Source organism: Rhineura floridana, chromosome 1, assembly GCF_030035675.1.
Source record: "Rhineura floridana isolate rRhiFlo1 chromosome 1, rRhiFlo1.hap2, whole genome shotgun sequence".
NCBI classification, from domain to species: Eukaryota; Metazoa; Chordata; class Lepidosauria; order Squamata; family Rhineuridae; genus Rhineura; species Rhineura floridana.
Window position 1 is genome coordinate 96,345,051 of NC_084480.1, and position 22,091 is coordinate 96,367,141.

The 22,091-nt window shown below is 45.3% G+C and overlaps 1 protein-coding gene across 9 annotated transcripts in view; it reads left to right on the top strand.

Moving 5' to 3' along the window:
• Positions 1–22,091, top strand: part of AGTPBP1 (ATP/GTP binding carboxypeptidase 1) — a 129,701-nt gene that overhangs the window by 66,321 nt on the left and 41,289 nt on the right. For 8 of the 9 annotated variants that reach the window (XM_061626652.1, XM_061626690.1, XM_061626680.1 and 5 more), the window contains 5 exons: positions 4,704–4,801; positions 5,292–5,408; positions 13,541–14,247; positions 15,059–15,097; positions 18,199–18,282. In XM_061626652.1, the coding sequence (XP_061482636.1) occupies positions 4,704–4,801; positions 5,292–5,408; positions 13,541–14,247; positions 15,059–15,097; positions 18,199–18,282 (1,045 nt within the window). The remainder of the gene's footprint in view (positions 1–4,703; positions 4,802–5,291; positions 5,409–13,540; positions 14,248–15,058; positions 15,098–18,198; positions 18,283–22,091) is intronic. The other variant, XM_061626699.1, reaches the window with a different exon arrangement.

Consider the following 22,091-nt stretch of genomic DNA (forward strand, 5'->3'; position numbering starts at 1 on the left):
ACTATCAGCCGCTAGCACGCAGGGTAGTTAATACCCTTGGTCTCCAGACTGCGCCTTCAACTTCGCCCCAGCTATCAAAGGGGCCAAGGTCCTCAAATGCCCTGCACCTACTGAACACTACATCCCGGTGCCGGACCCAATTGCCAAATTAGCCTCTGAAGAATGGGCTCATCCACTCAAAGCTCGACGCTTCAAGAACCTGGCTGACAGACTTTACGCCCTAGCTCCGGACTTTGCCACCAAGTTAGATGTCCCTGGCATAGATGAACCAATCGCTCGCCTCGTTTCACGATCTCTTTTGCCCAGGGAAGGGGAATCCCACCTAAAAGACACTACTGAGCGACGAATAGACTTCGCCCGCCGCAAGAATCACGAGGCCACTGCCCTAGCCATGCGTGCCTCCGCTTCAGCCTCCATCTTCTCCAGAGCATCTATGATGTGGCTGGATGACCTTCTAGAGGACGCTAACCCTGATCCTGTCGCCCTCAGAAGAGCACTATTGAAATTGCGTAAGAAAGCAGCTTTTGTGGCCGATGCCACTTTGGATGCCACTCAATTAGGGGCATGAGCCATGACGGCCCAAATAGTCGCTCGTCGCACCCTCTGGCTTCGCCACTGGCAAGCTGATTCAGCGGCCAGATTGAACCTGTCCAGGGCTCCTTACTCCGGATCTCTACTCTTCGGCGAGGAAGCTCTAAAGGCAGTGCTGGTTGATCCAAAAGACGCCCACAAACTGGTTCTGGCCACAGTCAAGAACATCGACCACAGGCCTTTCAGGCGATTTCCTTCCTTTCGTTCTAACCAGCCCTTTCGAGGAACGCGGCCAGGAGGACGAGGCCGCGACTTCAGATCCTATGACCCCAACGCATTCAGGGGCTCCTGGAACCGACGCGTCCAGGGCAGAGGTCAGTACCAAGGGCGCAGGGGCAACTCATCGTCCTCATATAAGGGAGGCCCTCGCCTACACAAGTAGTATTAACGCCCTCCCCATAGGTGGCAGATTACTTAATTTTGGAGATCGATGGCTGCGCCTTACTACAGTCTCCTGGATCAGGGACCTTTTCAGTTATGGATATACCATAGAGTTCTGGGCAACCCCATCAGACAGATTCCATCCGTCTCCTTGCCCAAGGGCACCAGCCAGGCACAACATCATGCAGACAGCTATACACCACCTCTTGGACATAGCGGCGATAGAGCCAGTTCCCACAACTGAGAGGTCGGAAGGGGTGTACTCCCTCCTATTTGCTGTGCCAAAACGAGATTTATCATGGAGGGCGGTATTGGACCTCAAGTTTGTCAACCGTTTTGTAACATATCGCAGGTTCAAAATGGAATCACTCCATTCCATTACGGAGAGTCTGCATGAAGGAGACTTCCTGGCTTCTATCGACCTTAAGGAAGCGTATCTCCATGTGCCCATTTGCATAGCCCACAGAAAGTTTCTTCGGTTTGCTTTTGGCCACCAACACTTTCAATATAGAGCGATGCCATTCGGCCTCCCCTCTGCTCCAAGAGTGTTTACCAAGGTGCTACTCATCCTAGTGGCTTACCTCCGGACCCAAGGGGTTCATATCTACCCATATCTGGATGATCTGCTAATATGGGCCAAGTCTGAGGAGCTGGCTCATCATCATTTAATGATCACCCTCAATGTTTTGCAGGCCTACAGCTGGCTTGTCAACTTCGACAAAAGCCATCTCCAACCAACCCAACGCCTACTACATCTAGGGGCAATGTTGGACACCCTGCAGGCAATGATCCTGGCTCCAGATCGCATCACTGCCATCACAAGCATCGCAAGGTCCCTGATGCAACAAACATCCGCAGACGTCATGCTTCTCGCCAGAGCACTCGGGATGTTTATCTCTACAATCCACATTGTGCCATGGGCTCGAGCCCACACTCGGCCTCTTCAATGGATTCTGTTGCCTTTTCAAAAAGACATTGCCAGCTCCAACCATCGCAAAGTTCGTTTGAGCCCCGCACTGCGCCTCTCCTTCCGCTGGTGGACCAAGGTTCAACACCTCTCCAAGGGCACATCGTTCAGAGAACCCCGCAGAACCGTTGTAACCACAGATACCAGCCTCATAGGTTGGGGAGCCCGCTGCAACTCCCAGTACGTTCAGGGGGTTTGGTCCAACGCAGAGCAATCTCAAAGCATCAACTGGCTGGAACTAAAGACTGTCCACGTAGCACTATGTCATTTTCAGTCTCTGTTCCCTTTGCATCATGTGCTCATTCGAACAGACAACACGTGTGTAAAATCACATTTGAACAGACAGGGGGGCACCAGGTCTCGTCCTCTGCAGGACTTAGCCTCCCTCATCTTTGTCTGGGCAGAACAACATCTACAATCCCTGAAAGCAGAACATCTCAGAGGGATTTGGAATGTGACAGCAGACTGGCTCAGCAGACAACAGGTTTTTCCGGGAGAATGGAAACTTCATCCAGCCATTTTCCATCGTCTCCAGTGTCGGTTCGGCGACCTCTCAGTCGACCTGTTTGCTTCCAGTCGCAATTGCCAGCTTCCCAGGTACTTTGCCCGATACCTGGACTCAACAGCAGAAGCAGTGGATGCTCTGACAACACCGTGGCCAGACGGTCTATTGTACGCCTTTCCTCCCATACCATTGTTAGCCAAAACCTTGAGGAAGGCGCGAACCGAAAGGGCACAGCTGGTTCTGATAGCACCATTTTGGCCACGCTGACCGTGGTTCTCAGATCTTCTGGCAATGTCAATGATGGATCCTTGGACACTTCCAGTAAGGCCAGACCTTCTATCCCAGGGTCCAGTACTGCACCAGGACCCTACTTGGCTCAATCTAACAGCGTGGCGTTTGAACGGGGACATTTGAGGTCAGCTGGACTGTCTGACGCTGTGATTGATATTATTTTGGCCTCGAGAAGACCATCTACCATTCGTATTTATCAACATACTTGGGTGGCTTTCTCCAAGTGGTGTCAGTCCCACCACCATGATCCATCCCAGGCCACTGTGCATCAGGTGCTCCAATTTCTCCATAGCGGCTTTATGATGGGACTTCGACCCAACACTCTACGTCGACATGCGTCCACTCTGTCGTCCATTCTCTCAGTGTCCTCTCCTGGAGATCATATTTCCTCACATCCGTTCATCAAACGTTTTTTGAGGGGAGTCGCCCTACGCTCTCCGGCTGTTGTCCATCGGTTTCCCTCATGGAGTTTGCCAAAAGTTCTGCAGGCTTTGCAACGCCCTCCGTTTGAACCCATCAGGACGGTGCCCCTACGTATACTGTCCTTCAAGGTCTTGTTTCTGATCGCAATCACATCTGCCAGACGCGTTTCGGAGTTGGGCACATTGTCTTCTGCTCGACACCTCTGCGTCTTCCATAAGGACTCTGTTGTGCTGAAGACTGATCCTTCCTTCCGTCCCAAGGTCAATTCAGTTTTTCACTGCAACCAGGACATTGTTTTGCCTTCCTTTTGCCCGAATCCTACCCATCCTCTTGAAAAGGCTTGGCATTCGTTAGATGTCCGGAGGGCTCTCAAGACCTACCTGTCCAGGACCCAAGAGATTCGACGAACGGAGTCTCTGTTTGTATCCTTTCATCCAAGGTCTATGGGGCATAAAGTTTCCAATCCTACTTTATCCCGTTGGTTAAGGGCATGTATTACTTTAGCATATGAGTCTCTGAAGCTGTCAGTTCCAGCTAGTATAACGGCTCATTCTACCAGGTCAGCTGCCACTTCGGCTGCTTTTGCCACTAATGCTCCTGTTGCCGATATTTGTAGGGCTGCTGTCTGGTCTACCCCACACTCGTTTATAAGGCATTATAAAATTGATCGTTATGCCTCTGCTGACGCATCTTTCGGCAGACGAGTGTTGCAACAGGTTCTTAATGAGGATTAACACGTGGGTGGTCCCTCCCTGTATGGGCTGCTTTGGTACATCCCGCAGTGATGGCCGGACTCATAGGGAAAATGGACCATTGGTCTCACCTGAAGGGTGATTTTCCTATGAGTACGGACATCACGACCCTCCCAGTTGGAGGATGACTATATATTTTCTAATGTATTATATGTTACTGTTACGCTATTATTTAAATTTAAGAGTGAAGTCAAGACTTCTAGTTCTGTTATACCGCTATGTTGGAGTCATGTTACTATGCATGGTACTATTGTGTTATTTTCCTGCTGCCAGGCCGGTTGGCCTTGTTTTTGTATTTTTAGATATTTCTCCTTAGACTCGCTGCGAATGAACTGGAGAGTGGGAGGGGCCTGATGCCCCTAGTCTTGACTTCAAAGACATTCTTGCCTTCGCACGATATGTGGAGCTAAAACCCGCTGTGATGTCCATACTCATAGGAAAATCACCCTTCAGGTGAGACCAATGGTCCATTTGTCTGCCGATCTCTAAAACCAAGGCAGTATAAAGTACTGCGGTCCCACTGGTCCACTTGAAAACCAAGCCAATATAAAGTACTGCGGTCCCACTGATCCACGTGATGATCTTGTTGGGAAATGTGTGATACATTTTTCTGTAACACTGAGAATCTGTGTAATTAAATAGACAGCTTGTGGTCTCATGCTGTTTTAATTCATAAGTAGTATTAGGTTTCAATTAGTGAGTGAAAAGTTTCATATGCATCATTTCTTTTCTGGGATGTACATGTTGTAGAAAACGTACATCTGCCCTACTTATAGAGCATTTTATATCACAGTGGATGACGTAGTAGATGAAAGTGATGACAATGATGACATCGAAACAGAGTCTGAGATTGAAAACGATAATGAAGATGACATAGATCGACATTTTAAGGTTAGTAGAATTGGAGTAATACACATTATTGTGGAAATATTTTCATTAGCTTTAAGAAAGAATGCTTGTGTATGCATCTTGTTTTTGAAATCATGGATATGTTAATTATACTGCTTGTGAGTGTATTATAAAAACTATATGGAGAAATGGCAGAAGATCTCGAGCTGGCTTATTTCAAGCAAAGTATAGTTAATACGCACATTTCACGTTGCCTTGTTTCAAGCAGAGCATAGTTAAAATGCAAGTTCGGGCATTTGTCTGAACATGCAAATGCTCAAAGTGTGGACAAGAGTAGGGGTTCATATGTAAGCCCTGCCCCAGTGTCTTTATGCATATCATGCCCCCTCTTCCAGTCCCTGATCTTCCCCATGTTGTATGGAGAAGGTCTGCAGGGGTTGGCAATATTAAGACAATGCTAGACCTTCTAAAACTAAAAAATGTAACACACATTCCATTAGATTTTTAATAATGCAAGTTCATTTTTTTTCAGAATGATGATATAGAGACTGATATCAACAAATTGAAACCAAAGCAGGAATTGGGGCGATCGGTGGAAGATTTGAAGCTGTATGAACAATTCTTCCCAGAACTTATAGAGGACTTCCAGGTATAGATATTGGTATCTTTTTGAAACAGTACAGGTTAGGAGACATGCAAAGTTAGTAAACATTCAAAACTTGCAAGGTTGCTGTTCAAACAACTGAATTGTAGTGACAAGGTGAATTACCATAGCAATCCTTTTTCTTGCTGCTGTCCATTCTCATCTTTGTTGCAAGACTCCTTGAGTGAATGGTCGTCACTTAATGGAAAGCAATGTATCTAAGATTTCTAATAACCTTTCTCCAACTAATGGTTTCTTCTCAGCTCTCCTTCTTTAACTATCTTCTGGTTTTGTTCATTTTGTCGTCTTTGGTTTCTGTGACACTTTCTCTTCCTGGCTCTCCAAGTGTCCTTCTGACTATTGTCCCTTTCTAATGAATCTTCCTCTTTATCAGTTTTCTGACTTAATTTTGTTTATCTTGTTGCTATGATTTCACCTAGCACCTCTATACTTCTGACTCTTTTCTCTCACTATTGATTTCTCCCTTTTTGTCTCATATCATATCATGCTGGAAGTTCCTCCTGAATGATTTTCTAAATCTAAAGATACCCGATTGATCTTGCTAAAGATAGGGTTCTTTGTATCCTACCCAAAGCTCAACATATATTTTGCTGTCAGAGGTATTCAACCCTACAACATCTTCTCTTTTCCCTTTTCCTGAATGTAGCCTGCTGTCAAGGCTTACTTTTTCATTCCCAAAAATGCTAAGATAGATATTTTCCATAGGAGGTGGGCCATCACTGCGGAAATAGTTCCACCTATCGTGCGAAGGCAAGAATATTTTTGAAGTCAAGACTAGGGGCGTCAGGCCCCTCCCACTCTCCAGTTCATTCTTGCCTTCGTACGAACAAGATTGAAATCCTATCATTGAGATCCTATAGCGTAGCATTTAGCTAAGTTGTTTTCGTATTTGTTTATTTGTTTTGACTGGGTGCGAACCCAGCGTCACTTGTGTGTCTCCCCAGTCCTTCTTTCCCTACTTTGTGTTTAATTGTCATTTATCTCTGTTGCTTGTTTGAGGTTTTTTCCTCAGAGACCGCGGCTGCGGTTCTCCCTGATTTGGCTTTAACCTTTTATTTTTCGTTTATTCTCCTCCTTGTCTGATGACCCCCACAGAGACCGCGGCTGCGGTGTTCTGTGTTTTCTGGCCGTTTTGAGCTTCGGGAGATAGCAGCTCCTTCTCTCCCATAGCGGTTTCTCCCTAAATCAACCCGCGCTCTGTGGAGCCCTTGGAGAGACCGCGGCTACGGTTCTCTCCCACGCGGGAGCCTGCGGCTGCGGCTCCCTGCCTTTTTTCCAACCTATTTTTACCTGCCGGGGTTCTGCCTCCCTGGAGCCTGGTGATCCGGCTCTCTCTCCGCAAGTTTAATTTCGCCGCGGAGAACCCTGCTCCCGGCGGCGGCAGCGGCTTGCTTCCTGCTGCCTCATCTCTCACAGGCTCCTCTCGGCACTTTAATTTCGCCGCGGAGAGCCCTGCTCCCGGCGGCGGCAGCGGCTTGCCTACTGCTGCCTTATCCTGCACAGACTTCTATCTGCTCTTCTTCTTGAGGGTTTTCTTGGAGCCGCTAGTGTGGCTATCGGCCCCGCGGCTCCCCCTGCTAGACTGTGCTAAGCATCCCTTCCCCCACTTCGTCCCCAGACGGCCGCCATTGCTCCTTCTCTCTCCGCCATTTTTGATCACTTTTTCCCGCTCTTTTTCCGGGCGCCATTTTTTTGCTGAATTCAAATTTCCCGCCTTTTTTGTTTGCCTTATTAACCAACGGATACCTTCCCTGCAAGCTACTGACTTGTACTAAATCTGATTTATATTCGGTATATCCTGCCCCCTCTGTGGCCGTGTACCACGCCTGTAATCCAGCCTACAGCACTAATCTGACTGTACCAAGTCTAAAATACAGTCTATATTAAAACTAACGCTGATACCATTGTGCATCCTGCCCCCTCTGTGGCAGTGCATTTAGCCATCTGCCAGTGTATCCTACCCCCTCCGTGGTCGTACGCTGTGCCAGTTCGGGTCTTTACATCCTGCCCCCTCCGTGGCCATGTACTGCACCCAAGTTAATATAAGATGGCAGAACAGCCAGGCATGTCGCAATCAGCCAATATGATGCCAGATGAGCCAGGCATATCACAAACAGCCAAGCCACAACATTCTAAGGCGGCTAAGACCAGACATGTTAAAGCCCTGGCTAAGACAAAACATCTTTCCAGCCATAGCAAACCAAAGCGCCCACGTTATGGCTCTGTGCCAACCACAGCAACTCAGGCACACATAAGCGATATTCTTCATTTCCCTGCTGCTTCCTCTGACGAGGAAGAATTTGCTGGCTTTCCCACTCAGTGTTCGCCTAACGAGCCTCCCTCCATTTTACCACTCCAAACATCTGTTCCAATAGCTACTCAGGCACAAACATCTGCCACATCCGGTCTGCAGCTGTCTCCTGATTTCCTCTCCCAACTTCAAGCCATGCTGGCATTCTTCACCCAAATGCAGTCACTACCACAAGTTCCTGCCATACCTCAACTCAACATGGACCAACGTGCGTGTCATGAAGTTCTTCCTTCCTGTTCACCAAATCCCTTTGATGTAGCCAGAGGCAGATGTATTGACGAAGCCTCATATGAGGAGGAGCCAACCTTCACTGACCATCTTGAAGAAGGCGACTGGAGCGACTATTCAGATCATGAGGAGGATACATCGTATCGTTTGATTAATGCCTCAGACTATCAGCCCCTGGCACGCAGGGTAATTAATACCCTTGGTCTCCAGACTGCGCCTTCAACTTCTTCCGCTCCATCTATCAAAGGGGCCAAGGTTCTCAAATCCCCAGCACCTACTGAACGCTACATCCTGGTGCCGGACCCAATTGCCAAATTGGCCTCTGAAGAATGGGCCCACCCATTCCAATCTCGACGCTTCAAGAACCTGGCTGACAGGCTTTACGCCCTAGCTCCGGACTTTGCCACCAAGTTAGACGTCCCTGGCATAGACGAACCAATCGCTCGCCTCGTTTCACGATCTCTTTTGCCCAGGGAAGGGGAATCCCAACTAAAGAATTCTACTGAGCGACGACTAGACTTTGCTCTCCGCAAAAATCATGAGGCCACTGCTTTCTCCATGCGTGCCTCCGCTTCAGCCTCCATTTTCGCCAGAGCATCTATGTTGTGGCTGGATGATCTTCTAGAGGACACTAATCCTGATCCTGTCGCCCTCAGAAGGTCACTGTTAAAATTACGTAAGACAGTAGCCTTTGTGGCCGATGCCACCTTGGATGCCACTCAATTGGGGGCACGAGCCATGACGGCTCAAATAGTCGCTCGACGGACCCTCTGGCTTCGCCACTGGCAAGCTGATTCAGCGGCCAGAATTAATCTGTCCAGGGCTCCTTACTCCGGATCGCTACTCTTCGGCGAGGAAGCTCTAAAGGCAGTGCTGGTTGATCCAAAAGACGCCCACAAACCGGTTCTGGCCACTGTCAAAAACATCGACCACAGGCCTTTCAGGCGATTCCCTTCCTTCCGTACTAACCAGCCCTTTCGTGGAACGCGGCCAGGAGGACGAGACCGCGACTTCAGATCCTATGACCCCACTTCATTCAGGGGCTCCTGGAACCGACGCTTCCAGGGCAGAGGTCAGTATCAAGGGCGCAGGATCAACTCATCGTCCTCATATAGGGGAGGTCCTCGCCAACGCAAGCAGTATTAACACACTGCCCATAGGTGGCAGATTACTTCATTTTGGAGACCGATGGCTGCGCCTCACTACGGTCTCCTGGATCAGGGAGCTCTTCAGTCAGGGCTATGCCATAGAGTTTTGGGCAATCCCATCAGACAGATTCCATCCGTCCCCTTGCCCAAGGGCACGAGCCAGGCACAGAATCATGCAGACAGCTATACAACACCTCTTGGACATAGCGGCAATAGAGCCAGTCCCCACAACTGAGAGGTCGGAGGGGGTGTACTCCCTCCTATTTGCTGTGCCAAAACGAGATTTATCATGGAGGGCGGTTTTGGACCTCAAGTTTGTCAACCGTTTTGTAACATATCGCAGGTTCAAAATGGAATCTCTACACTCCATTACGGAAAGCCTGCATGAAGGAGACTTCCTGGCTTCTATCGACCTTAAGGAAGCGTATCTCCATGTGCCCATTTGAATAGCCCACAGAAAGTTTCTTCGGTTTGCTTTTGGCCACCAGCACTTTCAATATAGAGTGATGCCATTCGGCCTCTCCTCTGCTCCAAGAGTGTTTACCAAAGTGCTACTCATCCTAGTGGCTTATCTCCGGACCCAAGGGGTTCATCTCTACCCATATCTGGATGATCTGCTAATATGGGCCAAGTCTGAGGAGCTGGCTCATCATCATTTAACGATCACCCTCAATGTTTTGCAGGCCTACGGCTGGCTTGTCAACTTCGACAAAAGCCATCTCCAACCAACCCAACGCCTACTACATCTAGGGGCAATGTTGGACACCCTGCAGGCAATGGTCTTCTTGGCTCCAGATCGCATCACTGCCATCACAAGCATCGCAAGGTCTCTGATGCAACAAACATCCGCAGACGTCATGCTTTTCGCCAGAGCGCTCGGGATGTTCATCTCTACAATCCACATTGTGCCATGGGCTCGAGCCCACTCTCGGCACCTTCAATGGACTCTGTTACCATTTCAACAAGACATTGCCAGCTGCAACCATCGCAAAGTTCATTTGAGCCCCGCATTGCGCCTCTCCTTCCGCTGGTGGACCAAGGTTCAACACCTCTCCAAGGGCACGTCGTTCAGAGAACCCCGCAGAACCGTTGTAACCACAGATGCCAGCCTCATCGGTTGGGGAGCCCACTGCAACTCCCAGTACGTTCAGGGGGTTTGGTCCACCGCAGAGCAAACTCAAAGCATCAACTGGCTGGAGCTAAAGGCTGTCCACTTAGCTCTACGTCATTTTCAGTCTCTGTTCCCTTTGGACCATGTGCTCATTCGAACAGACAGCACATGTGTAAAATCACATTTGAACAGACAGGGGGGCACCAGGTCTCGTCCTCTGCAGGACTTAGCCTCCCTCATCTTTGTCTGGGCAGAACAACATCTACAATCCCTGAAAGCAGAACATCTCAGAGGGATTTGGAATGTGACAGCAGACTGGCTCAGCAGACAACAGGTCTTTCCGGGAGAATGGAAACTTCATCCAGCCATTTTCCATTGTCTCCAGTGTCGGTTCGGCGCCCTCTCAGTCGACCTGTTTGCATCCAGTCGCAATTGCCAGCTTCCCAGGTACTTTGCCCGATACCTGGACTCAACAGCAGAAGCAGTGGATGCTCTGACAACACCGTGGCCAGACGGTCTATTGTACGCCTTTCCTCCCATACCATTGTTAGCCAAAACCTTGAGGAAGGCGCGAACCGAGAGGGCACAGCTGGTTCTGATAGCACCATTTTGGCCACGCCGACCGTGGTTCTCAGATCTTCTGGCAATGTCAATGATGGATCCTTGGACACTTCCAGTTAGGCCAGACCTCCTATCCCAGGGTCCAGTACTGCACCAGGACCCTACTTGGCTCAATCTAACAGCGTGGCGTTTGAACGGGGACATTTGAGGTCAGCTGGACTGTCTGACGCTGTGATTGATATTATTTTGGCCTCGAGAAGACCATCTACCACTCATATTTATCAACATACCTGGGTGGCTTTCTCCAAGTGGTGTCAGTCCCACCACCATGATCCATCCCAGGCCACTGTGCATCAGGTGCTCCAATTTCTCCATAGCGGCTTTATGATGGGACTTCGACCTAACACTCTACGTCGGCATGCGTCCACTCTGTCGTCCATTCTCTCAGTGTCCTCTCCTGGAGATCATATTTCCTCACATCCGTTCATCAAACGTTTTTTGAGGGGAGTCGCCCTACGCTCTCCGGCTGTTGTCCATCGGTTTCCCTCATGGAGTTTGCCAAAAGTTCTGCAGGCTTTGCAACGCCCTCCGTTTGAACCCATCAGGACGGTGCCCCTACGTATGCTGTCCTTCAAGGTCTTGTTTCTGATCGCAATCACATCTGCCAGACGCGTTTCGGAGTTGGGCGCATTGTCTTCTGCTCGACACCTCTGCGTCTTCCATAAGGACTCTGTTGTGCTGAAGACTGATCCTTCCTTCCGTCCCAAGGTCAATTCAGTTTTTCATTGCAACCAGGACATTGTTTTGCCTTCCTTTTGCCCGAATCCTACCCATCCTCTCGAGAAGGCTTGGCATTCGTTAGATGTCCGGAGGGCTCTCAAGACCTACCTGCCCAGGACCCAAGAGATTCGACGAACGGAGTCTCTGTTTGTATCCTTTCATCCAAGGTCCATGGGGCATAAAGTATCCAATTCTACCTTATCCCGTTGGTTAAGGGCATGCATTACTTTAGCATATGAGTCCCTGAAGCTGTCAGTTCCAGCTAGTATAACGGCTCATTCTACCAGGTCAGCTGCCACCTCGGCTGCTTTTGCCACTAATGCTCCTGTTGCCGATATTTGTAGGGCTGCTGTCTGGTCTACCCCACACTCGTTTATAAGGCATTATAAAATTGATCGTTATGCCTCTGCTGATGCATCTTTTGGCAGACGAGTGTTGCAACAGGTTCTTAATGAGGATTAACATGTGGGTGGTCCCTCCCTGTATGGGCTGCTTTGGTACATCCCGCAGTGATGGCCCACCTCCTATGGAAAATGTACCATTGGTCTCACCTGAAAGGTGATTTTCATAGGAGTGGGCCATCACGACCCTCCCAGTTGGAGGATGACTAGAGATTTCATCAATGGGTTACATGTTATTGTTACGCTATTATATTTAAATGTAAGAGTGAAGTCAAGACTCTTAGTTCTGTTATGTTATGTTGTTATCTTAGAGTTATATTGTTATGCATGTGACTATTATGTTATTTTCATGGCGGGCCTGTTGGCCTTGTTCTTGTATTTTTAGATATCTCTTTTTAGACTCGCTACGAATGAACTGGAGAGTGGGAGGGGCCTGACGCCCCTAGTCTTGACTTCAAGAACATTCTTGCCTTCGCACGATAGGTGGAACTATTTCCGCAGTGATGGCCCACTTCTATGAAAATCACCTTTCAGGTGAGACCAATGGTACATTTTCTAGTTGTACCTATTGCAAAATTGTTACTTATGCTTAGGTCATCTTCCATGTTCATAAGGTCAGAAGAAAAAAATCTTGGCAGGTGCTCTTATAGTTGATAGTAGAGGGCAGAAAGAGCAGGAGGTCAGTCCAGCTTAGCTGACATTGCTGTATAAGTGTAACTCCTCATCAAACCAGGCACTTTTGGAAAAAGATGGCAAAAAGGGAGACATGAACGTATGAAGAAATAATTTTTAGAACTCAAGGTTATCCAATGAAGATGTATGGGAGTTCAGGACAGAAAAAAATACTTAGGAGTTGCTTACCACAAGATGTGATTATGACTTTTAAAAAAGATGAAACAAGTTCTTGGAGAATTGGTCTATAAGTGGTTATTAACCTCATTAGCTAAAGAGAACCTCTATACTTCTGAATAGCAAATGTTTGAGGCAAATAGTGTAACCATCACATTTCTATGCCTACTTGTAATAATGTAGTGGCATTTGGCTGGCCACTGTTGAAAACAGGATGCTGGGCTGGATGGACCTTGATTTGATCCAGGCTGTGCTTCTGAAATGACTCCTTTTCAATATCTGTATCAGCATATAAGCTCTTCATTGAGAAATACATCTCTATTCTCATTTTTTTCCACATTTCTGCTTGTTCTTCGAAACAAGCTTACCTGTCCCCCCTTTTTTTCATTCAGCCTCTGTGTGTGGCTTCTTTTGCCTGAATGCTTCTCTTCTGATTCATTTTTTAAATTGTTTTTAAAAGATGTGTTTTAAATTTGTATATTTGTTTTTAATGTTTTTAGGTACTGTAAACTGCCCAGAGAGCTTCGGCTATGGGGCGGTATATAAATACAATAAATAAATAAAAATAAATAAATAAATTTCCCCCCCTCTTCAAAACTTAAGAATGTAAGATGCCTGGGCAAAGGAGTGTGTTCTTTTTGTGTTCTTTTTTCAATGTTAAATCAAATGTCTAAATGTTCCTAATAATAATTTCCCTTCTATTTTCCCCCTTTCTCTTTAATGTTAAGGAATGTGACCTTGTTTTCAAGGAACCAAAGCCTTTTTCAACCAATATAACATTAGGAGGGCCTATTGTTGTTCCTACTGCTGGAGAGGAACAGTCTTCAGCAAATGCTGCAACAGAAATTCCTGTGAAGGAGGGGCATCCTCTACAAACAGAGGACTGTAACAAAAGGCCAATCTTTTTGGGTCTGGTAAGCAATGATAGTAACATGGACAACAGCTTACAGAATCAAAATGATCACATGAAATTGCATTCATCATGCCAGTTCCTAAACCATGAAATAGTTAAAGACTTTGACAGGATTACATTGCAAAATACTTCCAAAAATGAACACTCTTACAGTACAAGGGCCATGACCAAAAAACAGTGTAAAACTAGCCTTAGTGAAATTACCTGTAATAAACATTTTCAACATGTTTCGTCCTGTGGAAGTGTGTTGTTTGAGGGACAGTCTGTCCAACTTGGAAAGCTGTGCTGTTCTGGAGCTGATCCTGAAGAGGAGGAAGTTTCCTGTTCAGTTTCTCTGGGAGAGCAAGTGATGCTTGAGGTGCCTGATACGTTACAACTCCATGACTCAGAACTTTATATTGAGATAGTGAAAAATACGAAGTCTGTTCCTGAATATTCAGAAGTGGCTTATCCTGACTATTTTGGACACTTTCCACCTCCATTTAAAGAGCCCATTCTTGAAAGGCCTTATGGTGTGCAGAGGTGAGTTTGCGTATTTCTCTAGTATGTTTTACGGATAATCCAAAACTATGATTTATTGTGTTTCTGAGTGTCAAAAGTAAACTGTAAAATTAAATAATCAACACTGGGTTGAATGCAAAGGGGTATTTTGAGAATGAAAGAGAACTGGAACCAGTATGGAGTCTGTGAAAGGAAGGGTGGGAAGGGCATTTTCACTTATTTCTCCTATATGCAAACCCTCCTATGCTGCTGTTCTGGAGAAATCCCAAACCATCTTGAGCAGGTTTTAAAGGGCTGCAGAGGGAGCCAAGGTCTGAGAGCACTCTGTTCCATGAGCAGAACTTTCTTTATGGAACTCTGGATCCCATTCACTGGATGAATGTTTGTGACTATTGCCATTGGCTAGTATGGGAGAATGTTTTTTGAATCCAGAATTCTGAAGCTATTTTCTCTGAAGTTATTATAATTTAACCTTTTAAATAAGGAAGCCCATTGAGAACTTGAAATAAATACTCAGAAAAATTACTACTTTTCTTACATAACGTGAAATGATATGAAATATATAAAGCAGGAGATATATCATCTGGTGCTGGGAGGTCCCTTGTTCAGATCCTGCTCTGCCATGAACTCAGGCAAGCTGTTAGCCTCAGTTTCCTCATCTGAAGTGTGAGATTAAACCAGCAGCTTATTTTAGGGGGAGGCTGTAAAGCTCACTGAGATAATGTGTGTAAATTTTCTTGAACATTATAAAGCACTATATTAATGCTAAGAATTATTATTACTATAAAAATACAGGTATTTTATAATCTCAAACTTTATTTTCTTCCACAAGGAAGAAGAGAATGGCTGCCAGTCACATGCGAACTCTGATGTATGTGAAAGAAATACTGGATATTTCTCCTTCATAACATCGGGGTCTCTTGAACTCCTTTTTGACATAATTGGCAGTGAATGGGTGTGTGCAGTTTCCTTGAACCTTATATTCCAAATTGATAGGGCAGAAATATCTAACCAGTCTTCAATGATCTGTGCTTCTCTTTCTCTTCCAAAATCTTCCTTTCCTTTCCATAATGTCAAAAACATGTGAGATAGCTTTAATACATAGTGTGAATTACTACTAAAGCTTGTAAGTGGTAGTATATAGAACCTACAGCCATGCCATCATGCTGTGCAGATAAGTAGCAACTGATACAGATGTTAATAATTTGATGTTGTCAAAACACTCAGAAAGACTTCTTGAAATCATAAGCTCCACCTTTCTTTGTTAATAGCATACCACATGCAAATATTCTGATGTTCTAACCTTTTAACTTTTTTTGTGCTGTCATTCTTAGTTCCATGTTTTAAATTTGAACTTGGCCACAACAGTGTTATATTATTGTGAAACTGACTCTTATCTCATATTATTTCCAATAAGACCAGGCTTTATTTGCTGAGCCAGAGCCAGTCTTACATGCATCACAGATATCCTTTGTGTCTGACTTTTCTTCCTGAATTTACTACCTCTTGTTCCTTATGTGCTGCACAACTATGAATGCAGTGACAGCCAGCTGTATCACTGCATTCATAATGGTAACAGAGAATATTAAGTTTACATTGAGTTACTGATAAATGTAGAAACATGCACAATTAAAGAGTTTGTTTACCTTACACCACATTATCGGTGGCTGAAAGATTAAAAGACAAAATGGAAGTGTTGAGACTTCTGTTTGTTATTTCAAAATGCCTCAACAGAATAAAAGTTTCAAAATCATAAATAAGTGTAATTATACCCTGGAGACTGAGAGACATTCAGCATCTAGCTTAATACTATTTTTCAGGTCTTGCCAATACCCCAAAATCAGATAATGTTGGTCTCTGATAATGAGAAGAAAATAATTAAGATTTAAAAAACTGAAAATACTAAAGTCACAGGTAGGCTTAAAGCATGTGCAGAGCTATTCCATTAGAAGATGTATTGTCTCTCCTACTTTGTTTCTGATTATTTTAATATAATGACTGCATTTACACATAATGCAAAGCCATGTTTGTTCAACCATCCATGGAGACATCTCACAAGCAAGCAAACATCACACCTTGTTTTTCTAAAGCTTGCTTTGTCCTCCAGCTACTCTCCTCTGTAACTTGACCAGCATCTGAGGTGGAGTGACCAAACAGACCATAACTAAGCAAGGCTATTGGGTTTGGACATAATCATAAACAATAACTAACAAGCTACTATTCATACACCAGCAACAACCCATGACTTCACATTCTGGTTTGTTGTCAGAAAATAAACCATGATTAGTCCACTGAGCTGGGTTTGCACAGTCAGATAAGCCACACTTCGGCTAAACAAGCCATCACTTAACATTGTGTACAAACTAGGCCACTTAGTAATATTCTGGGTATACTGAAGTATAATAAAATAAACAGGGAAGCAAAGTTAGAATATGTATGTCAGTGATTTTTGTTTAGTTGTAAATGAAGTATTTGAAGATAATTTTAATATCTGAATCAAGCAAAGCATTATTTCTAGAAAAATTATAAACATTCAAGTTAAACGTATAATCCTAAATATCAAACTTGTCTTAAGAAACAAGCATATATGAGCCTAGTTAGGCTTGAAGGAGGAAATAAATCTTTTTTTCATAGCAGTGGGTCTTAAAAGCATCATTTATTATGCATTATTCAGTCAGTCAAATGGCTCCTTTAGATGAATTTGTTTAAATGGGGACATTCAAAGAACTAAATTTTGGCAGGTGTCTCTAGGCTTTACTTGCTAACAATTCTAAACTAACTTTGTAAACATTTTTAAACATTACTTTTAAGACAATTCTAAACTTACTTTCAAGACATCATATTGTTGTACTTGTGAATCTATTTGAGCAGGGAAGATAAGAATTAGTTCTGTCTCCATGCTTTCATCTTGGACAAACAAATGTACTGCCCCAGGTGAACTGGAGATGAGAAGGTTCAGCTCCTCATTTCTATTTCTTGGTTGTTGTGCTTGATATGTCTTCTGAATGATATCTTATGGTAGGGTATCATTTTGTTCATGCTGGCAGCTTGAACTTTGATATCCCATGTTGGGGGCCATAACTTTGATATCCCATGTTGGGGGCCAATCTGGATATATGAGTATATTTTTAGACACAGAATTAAGCAACATTTTTCACTGTCAAAATGCATCTCTTTTTATTATTGTAATTATTATTTATTATTATTTTAGCTTTTGCAACTTTTCTGAGCAGATACTACCAACTGTCTAGAATTTATGTGTAGAAACCACTTAACTGAGACCACACGAAACTGAGGGCTACTTCAAGGGAAGGCTTCTATCCTACATGGATAATTATTTTTGTAGGGAATTGTGTGCATTGTTTGCACACCCTCATGTGTTTTATGCTTGGGCATCTAGTTCTACAGTTCCCACAGCATGTATACATCACAGAATAAAAGTATCAGATTTAAAGTTATAATGAGTGGGAACACACAATTTTTTTCACAGAAGTGATAGTCATATCACAAGGTTAATCTTCAATTAAGTGTCATTTTTTATTTATAACCTCATCATATTTAAATAGAGGTTTTCATAGGTGAGAGGCTCGCACGCTAACCCAATCACTGCGCAGTATAATCTTTGCAACTTTTTAACTTCAGCTGTTATTGCATGAATTCCTAATATAATTTAATTGTTCTCAATCTTAACTAACAATACTAATTGAAATAATAACTGATTACTAATATTAGTCATCTTGGAAGGAAAATATTCCTCTAACATTTTATCTTGAATTCTGGTGCCTGTGTACAAATTGATTCTTCTCTGCAGAAAGTAATTGGGATGTGTCCCAAAGTAGTTAACAGAATGGTATGGGAAAGTAGAAACCTTATTGGATGTTTTTTTCTTATGGCATAGTTTTAATAACTGGCACTACACCTTTCTAGCTGACAGATGTGAAACATGAGATAAGGACTCTCTCTATTTTATAGGACAAAAATTGCCCAAGATATTGAAAGGCTGATTCATCCTAATGATATTATAGACAGAGTTGTGTATGATCTTGATAATCTCAGGTAGGTTTCACAGTAAAAGTTCTTATTTTTTCTCTTTCAGTCTGTCTTCCCCTCAGTTTAAAAAATTTTTTGTACATAAAATAAGTAAGAGAAAACGTGATGAGTAAGTGAGGGTATGGTAGCCCGTTGGTTTTCTAGAGCGTTCATGTGGTTGTAAAGGCTCTGGGACCATAGCACTACCCAAGCCAGAGGCAGCTATAGCTGGAATAATCCATATTTATCTTTAAATGTCAATTTTAATTGTTTTATATTTGAAAGGCAATTAAAAACCCTTAAATTTACTTTATTAATTGCTAAAATCTTCCCTAGAGCACACCAACTTTCTTCTATGGTTGCATACGGCAGGCGAAGATTGGGAGTAGTGAACAAATGTTTTAAGGGGTGCTTCCTCTACTCCCTTACTGATCTTCTCATTGACAAACCCCAGAAAAGTCCAATAATAATAATAATGATAATAATAAAATTTTATTTGTGAGTCGCCTATCTGGCCGAGTAAACGGCCACTCTAGGCGACGTACAATATCATGATAAAATACAATATAACCAGAAATATAATAATTAAAATTAAACAGCATTAACAACATTAGAAACTGACCTATCCCCGGAGACCCCATAGGCCTGCCTGAATAGCCAGGTCTTTAAGGCCTGGCGAAAACCTGTCAGGGAGGGGGTGTGGCAAAGATCGAAAGGAAGGGAGTTCCAGAGGGTGGGGGCCACAATCGAAAATGCCCTCTCTCTGGTCCGCACCAGCCTAGCTGTTTTGAGTGGTGGGACCGAGAGAAGGTCTTGTGTGGCTGATCTTGTCTGGCGGCATAATTGGTGATACTGGAGGCATTCCTTCAGATAAACTGGGCCAAAACTGTATAGGGTTTTAAAGGTCAACACCAACACCTTGAATTGGGCCCGGTAAACAACTGGTAACCAGTGTAGATCCACTAACACTGGGGTGATATGATCACGGCGACGGCTGTTCTTAATCAAGCGCGCCGCCGCATTCTGTACCAGCTGTAATTTCCGGACCGTTTTCAAGGGTAACCCCACGTAGAGCGCATTACAGTAGTCTAAGCGAGAGGAGACCAGGGCATGTATCACCCGTGGGAGCAGATGTACAGGAAGGCAGGGTTGTAGCCTCTGTATCAGATGTAATTGATACCAAGCCACCCGGCTCACTGCCGAAACCTGAGCCTCCATAGACAGCTGGGAGTCAAGAATGACCCCAAGGCTACGGACCTGGTCTTTCAGGGGTAATCTTACCCCATTAAACATCAGGTCTATATCCCCCAACCTTCTCTTGTCCCCCACGAGCAACACAGTCTTGTCGGGGTTCAGTTTCAGCCTATTCCTTCCCATCCATTCACTTACGGAATCCAGGCACTTGGTCATGGTATCCACAGCCAACTCTGGTGAGGACTTAAATGAGATATAGAGCTGAGTGTCATCTGCATATTGGTGACACTGCAGCCCAAATCTCCTGATGATGGCTCCCAGCAGCTTTACATAGATATTGAATAGCATGGGGGAGAGGATAGATCCCTGTGGCACTCCGCAGTTGAGAGGCCAAGGGTCTGAAACCTCATCCCCCAATGACACCCGTTGATGTCTGTCTGAGAGATAGGAATGGAGCCACTGTAAAACAGTGCCCCCTATTCCCAGTCCCCCCAGGCGATCTAAAAGGATACCGTGGTCAACGGTATCGAAGGCCGCTGAGAGATCGAGGAGGATGAGGAAGGTATATTCTCCTCTATCCAACGCCCTCCTCATATCATCCACCAGGGCGACCAAGGCTGTTTCAGTTCCATGTCCAGTCCTGAAGCCCGATTGGAATGGGTCAAGATAATCTTCATCCAAGTGTGTCTGTAACTGTTTGGCCACCACGCGCTCAATCACCTTGCCCAAGAATGGCAAATTAGAGACTGGGCGAAAGTTATTTAATTCTTGGGGATCCAAGGAGGACTTTTTCAAGATGGGTTTTATTACTGCCTCCTTGAGGGCTGTTGGCATTGCACCCTCTTCCAAGGATACATTTACCACCGCCCTGATCCCTTCGCTCAGCCTCTCTTTACAGCTCATAATGAGCCATGAGGGGCAAGGGTCTAGCAGACAAGTGGTTGGCTTCACAGTAGAGAGCACCTTGTCCACTTCCTCAGAGGGAAGAGGCTGAAACCGATCCCATCGGACCGGAATGCTACTGACCGCCTCTGGCTCACTTCCTGTGTCCACGGCGCACGGAATCATGCTCTTCAGTCGTTCGATTTTATCGGCAAAGTGTTTAGCAAATCTGTCACAGGAGGCTTTTGAATGCTCCATGGGTTCCTGAGCAACTGGACCGACCAGGCTACGGACCACTTGGAACAGCCTCCTGGGACAACACTCTGCAGACGCAATAGAGACAGCAAAGAATTCTTTCTTTGTCGCCTTTGTTGCCACCTGGTAGGCAGCTATTGCTGCTCTAACCAGTGTCTGATCGTCTTCAGAGCAGGATTTCCACCACCGGCGCTCTAGTCGTCTCACCACCTGTCTCAGGCTCCACAACCGTGGTGTATACCAGGGCGCTGTCTGAGCTCTGTTCAGGGGGAGAGGACGTTTCGGGGCCACTCGGTCTATTGCCCTAGTGAGCTCCCTATTCCACTCCATCACCAGGGCTTCGACCGGGCGTCCTTCGGGAGGCTCCAAATCTCCCAGTGCATTCAGGAATCCTTCCGGATCCATCAGGCGCCTGGGGCGGACCATCCTAATAGGTCCTTGTCCCCTGCGAAAGGTGTGTGGCATTGAGAGGTCTATATTCACCAGATAGTGATCTGACCATGACACGGGGTTAGACAAAATAGCCCCCATTTTCAGAGCACTTCCATCCCCTCCCGAGACAAATACAAGGTCAAGAGCATGACCGGCTACATGGGTGGGCCCCATATTACTAAGATGCAGTTCCCAGGAAGTCATGGTTTCCATGAAATCCCGAGGTGCTCCAGTGAGGACGGTCTCGTCATGCACGTTGAAGTCCCCTAAAACCAATAGGCTGGGGGCAAGCACCCGTACAGCCGAGACCACCTCGAGCACCTCGGTCAGTGAGTCTGCTGTGCAGCGGGGTGGGCGGTACACAAGCAGAATCCCTAAACTGCCCTTTGGGCCCAACCTCCAGTACATGCAGTCAACAAACTTGGTCTCATAGAGAGGGGGTCTGGCGAAAACCAAGGACCCTCGATAGATGACTGTCACACCCCCTCCCCGCCTACCTTGGAAACTCAAAACCTACCACTTTTAATCAACAGAGTAACTTACTCAAGCAATTAAATAACCTAAGATGCACCTATTTAACTCCCAATTTAAAATATTCGTTATGTGAAATATTCCTTTTTCTGTTTATATGGAATTGGTTGCTCATTACTTTCTGTCAAATTAAAACATTTTTAAGAATTCTTATGGATTATATTCAACGTCACATCAGTGGATGTGATGAGATTTTCCATAGGAGGTAGGCCATCACTGCAGGTTGTAGCTCCACCTATCGTGCGAAAGCAAGAATGTTTTTGAAGTCAAGACTAGGGGCGTCAGGCCCCTCCCACTCTCCAGTTCATTCTTGCCTTCGTACGAACAAGATTGAGATTTCTATAGCGTAGCATTTAGCTAAGTCTTTTGTGTCTGTTTGTGTATTTGTTTGATAGGGTGTGGAGGTTTTCGTTACTTGTGTGTCTCCCAAGTGCTTTCCTTCCCTCTGTCTTGTGTTTACCACTGTTTTCTCTCGATTCCTGGGGAATTTCCTGGGGGGGGCTCTTGCCCGGGCCGTTTATTTCCCCTGTTGTTTGCCTGAC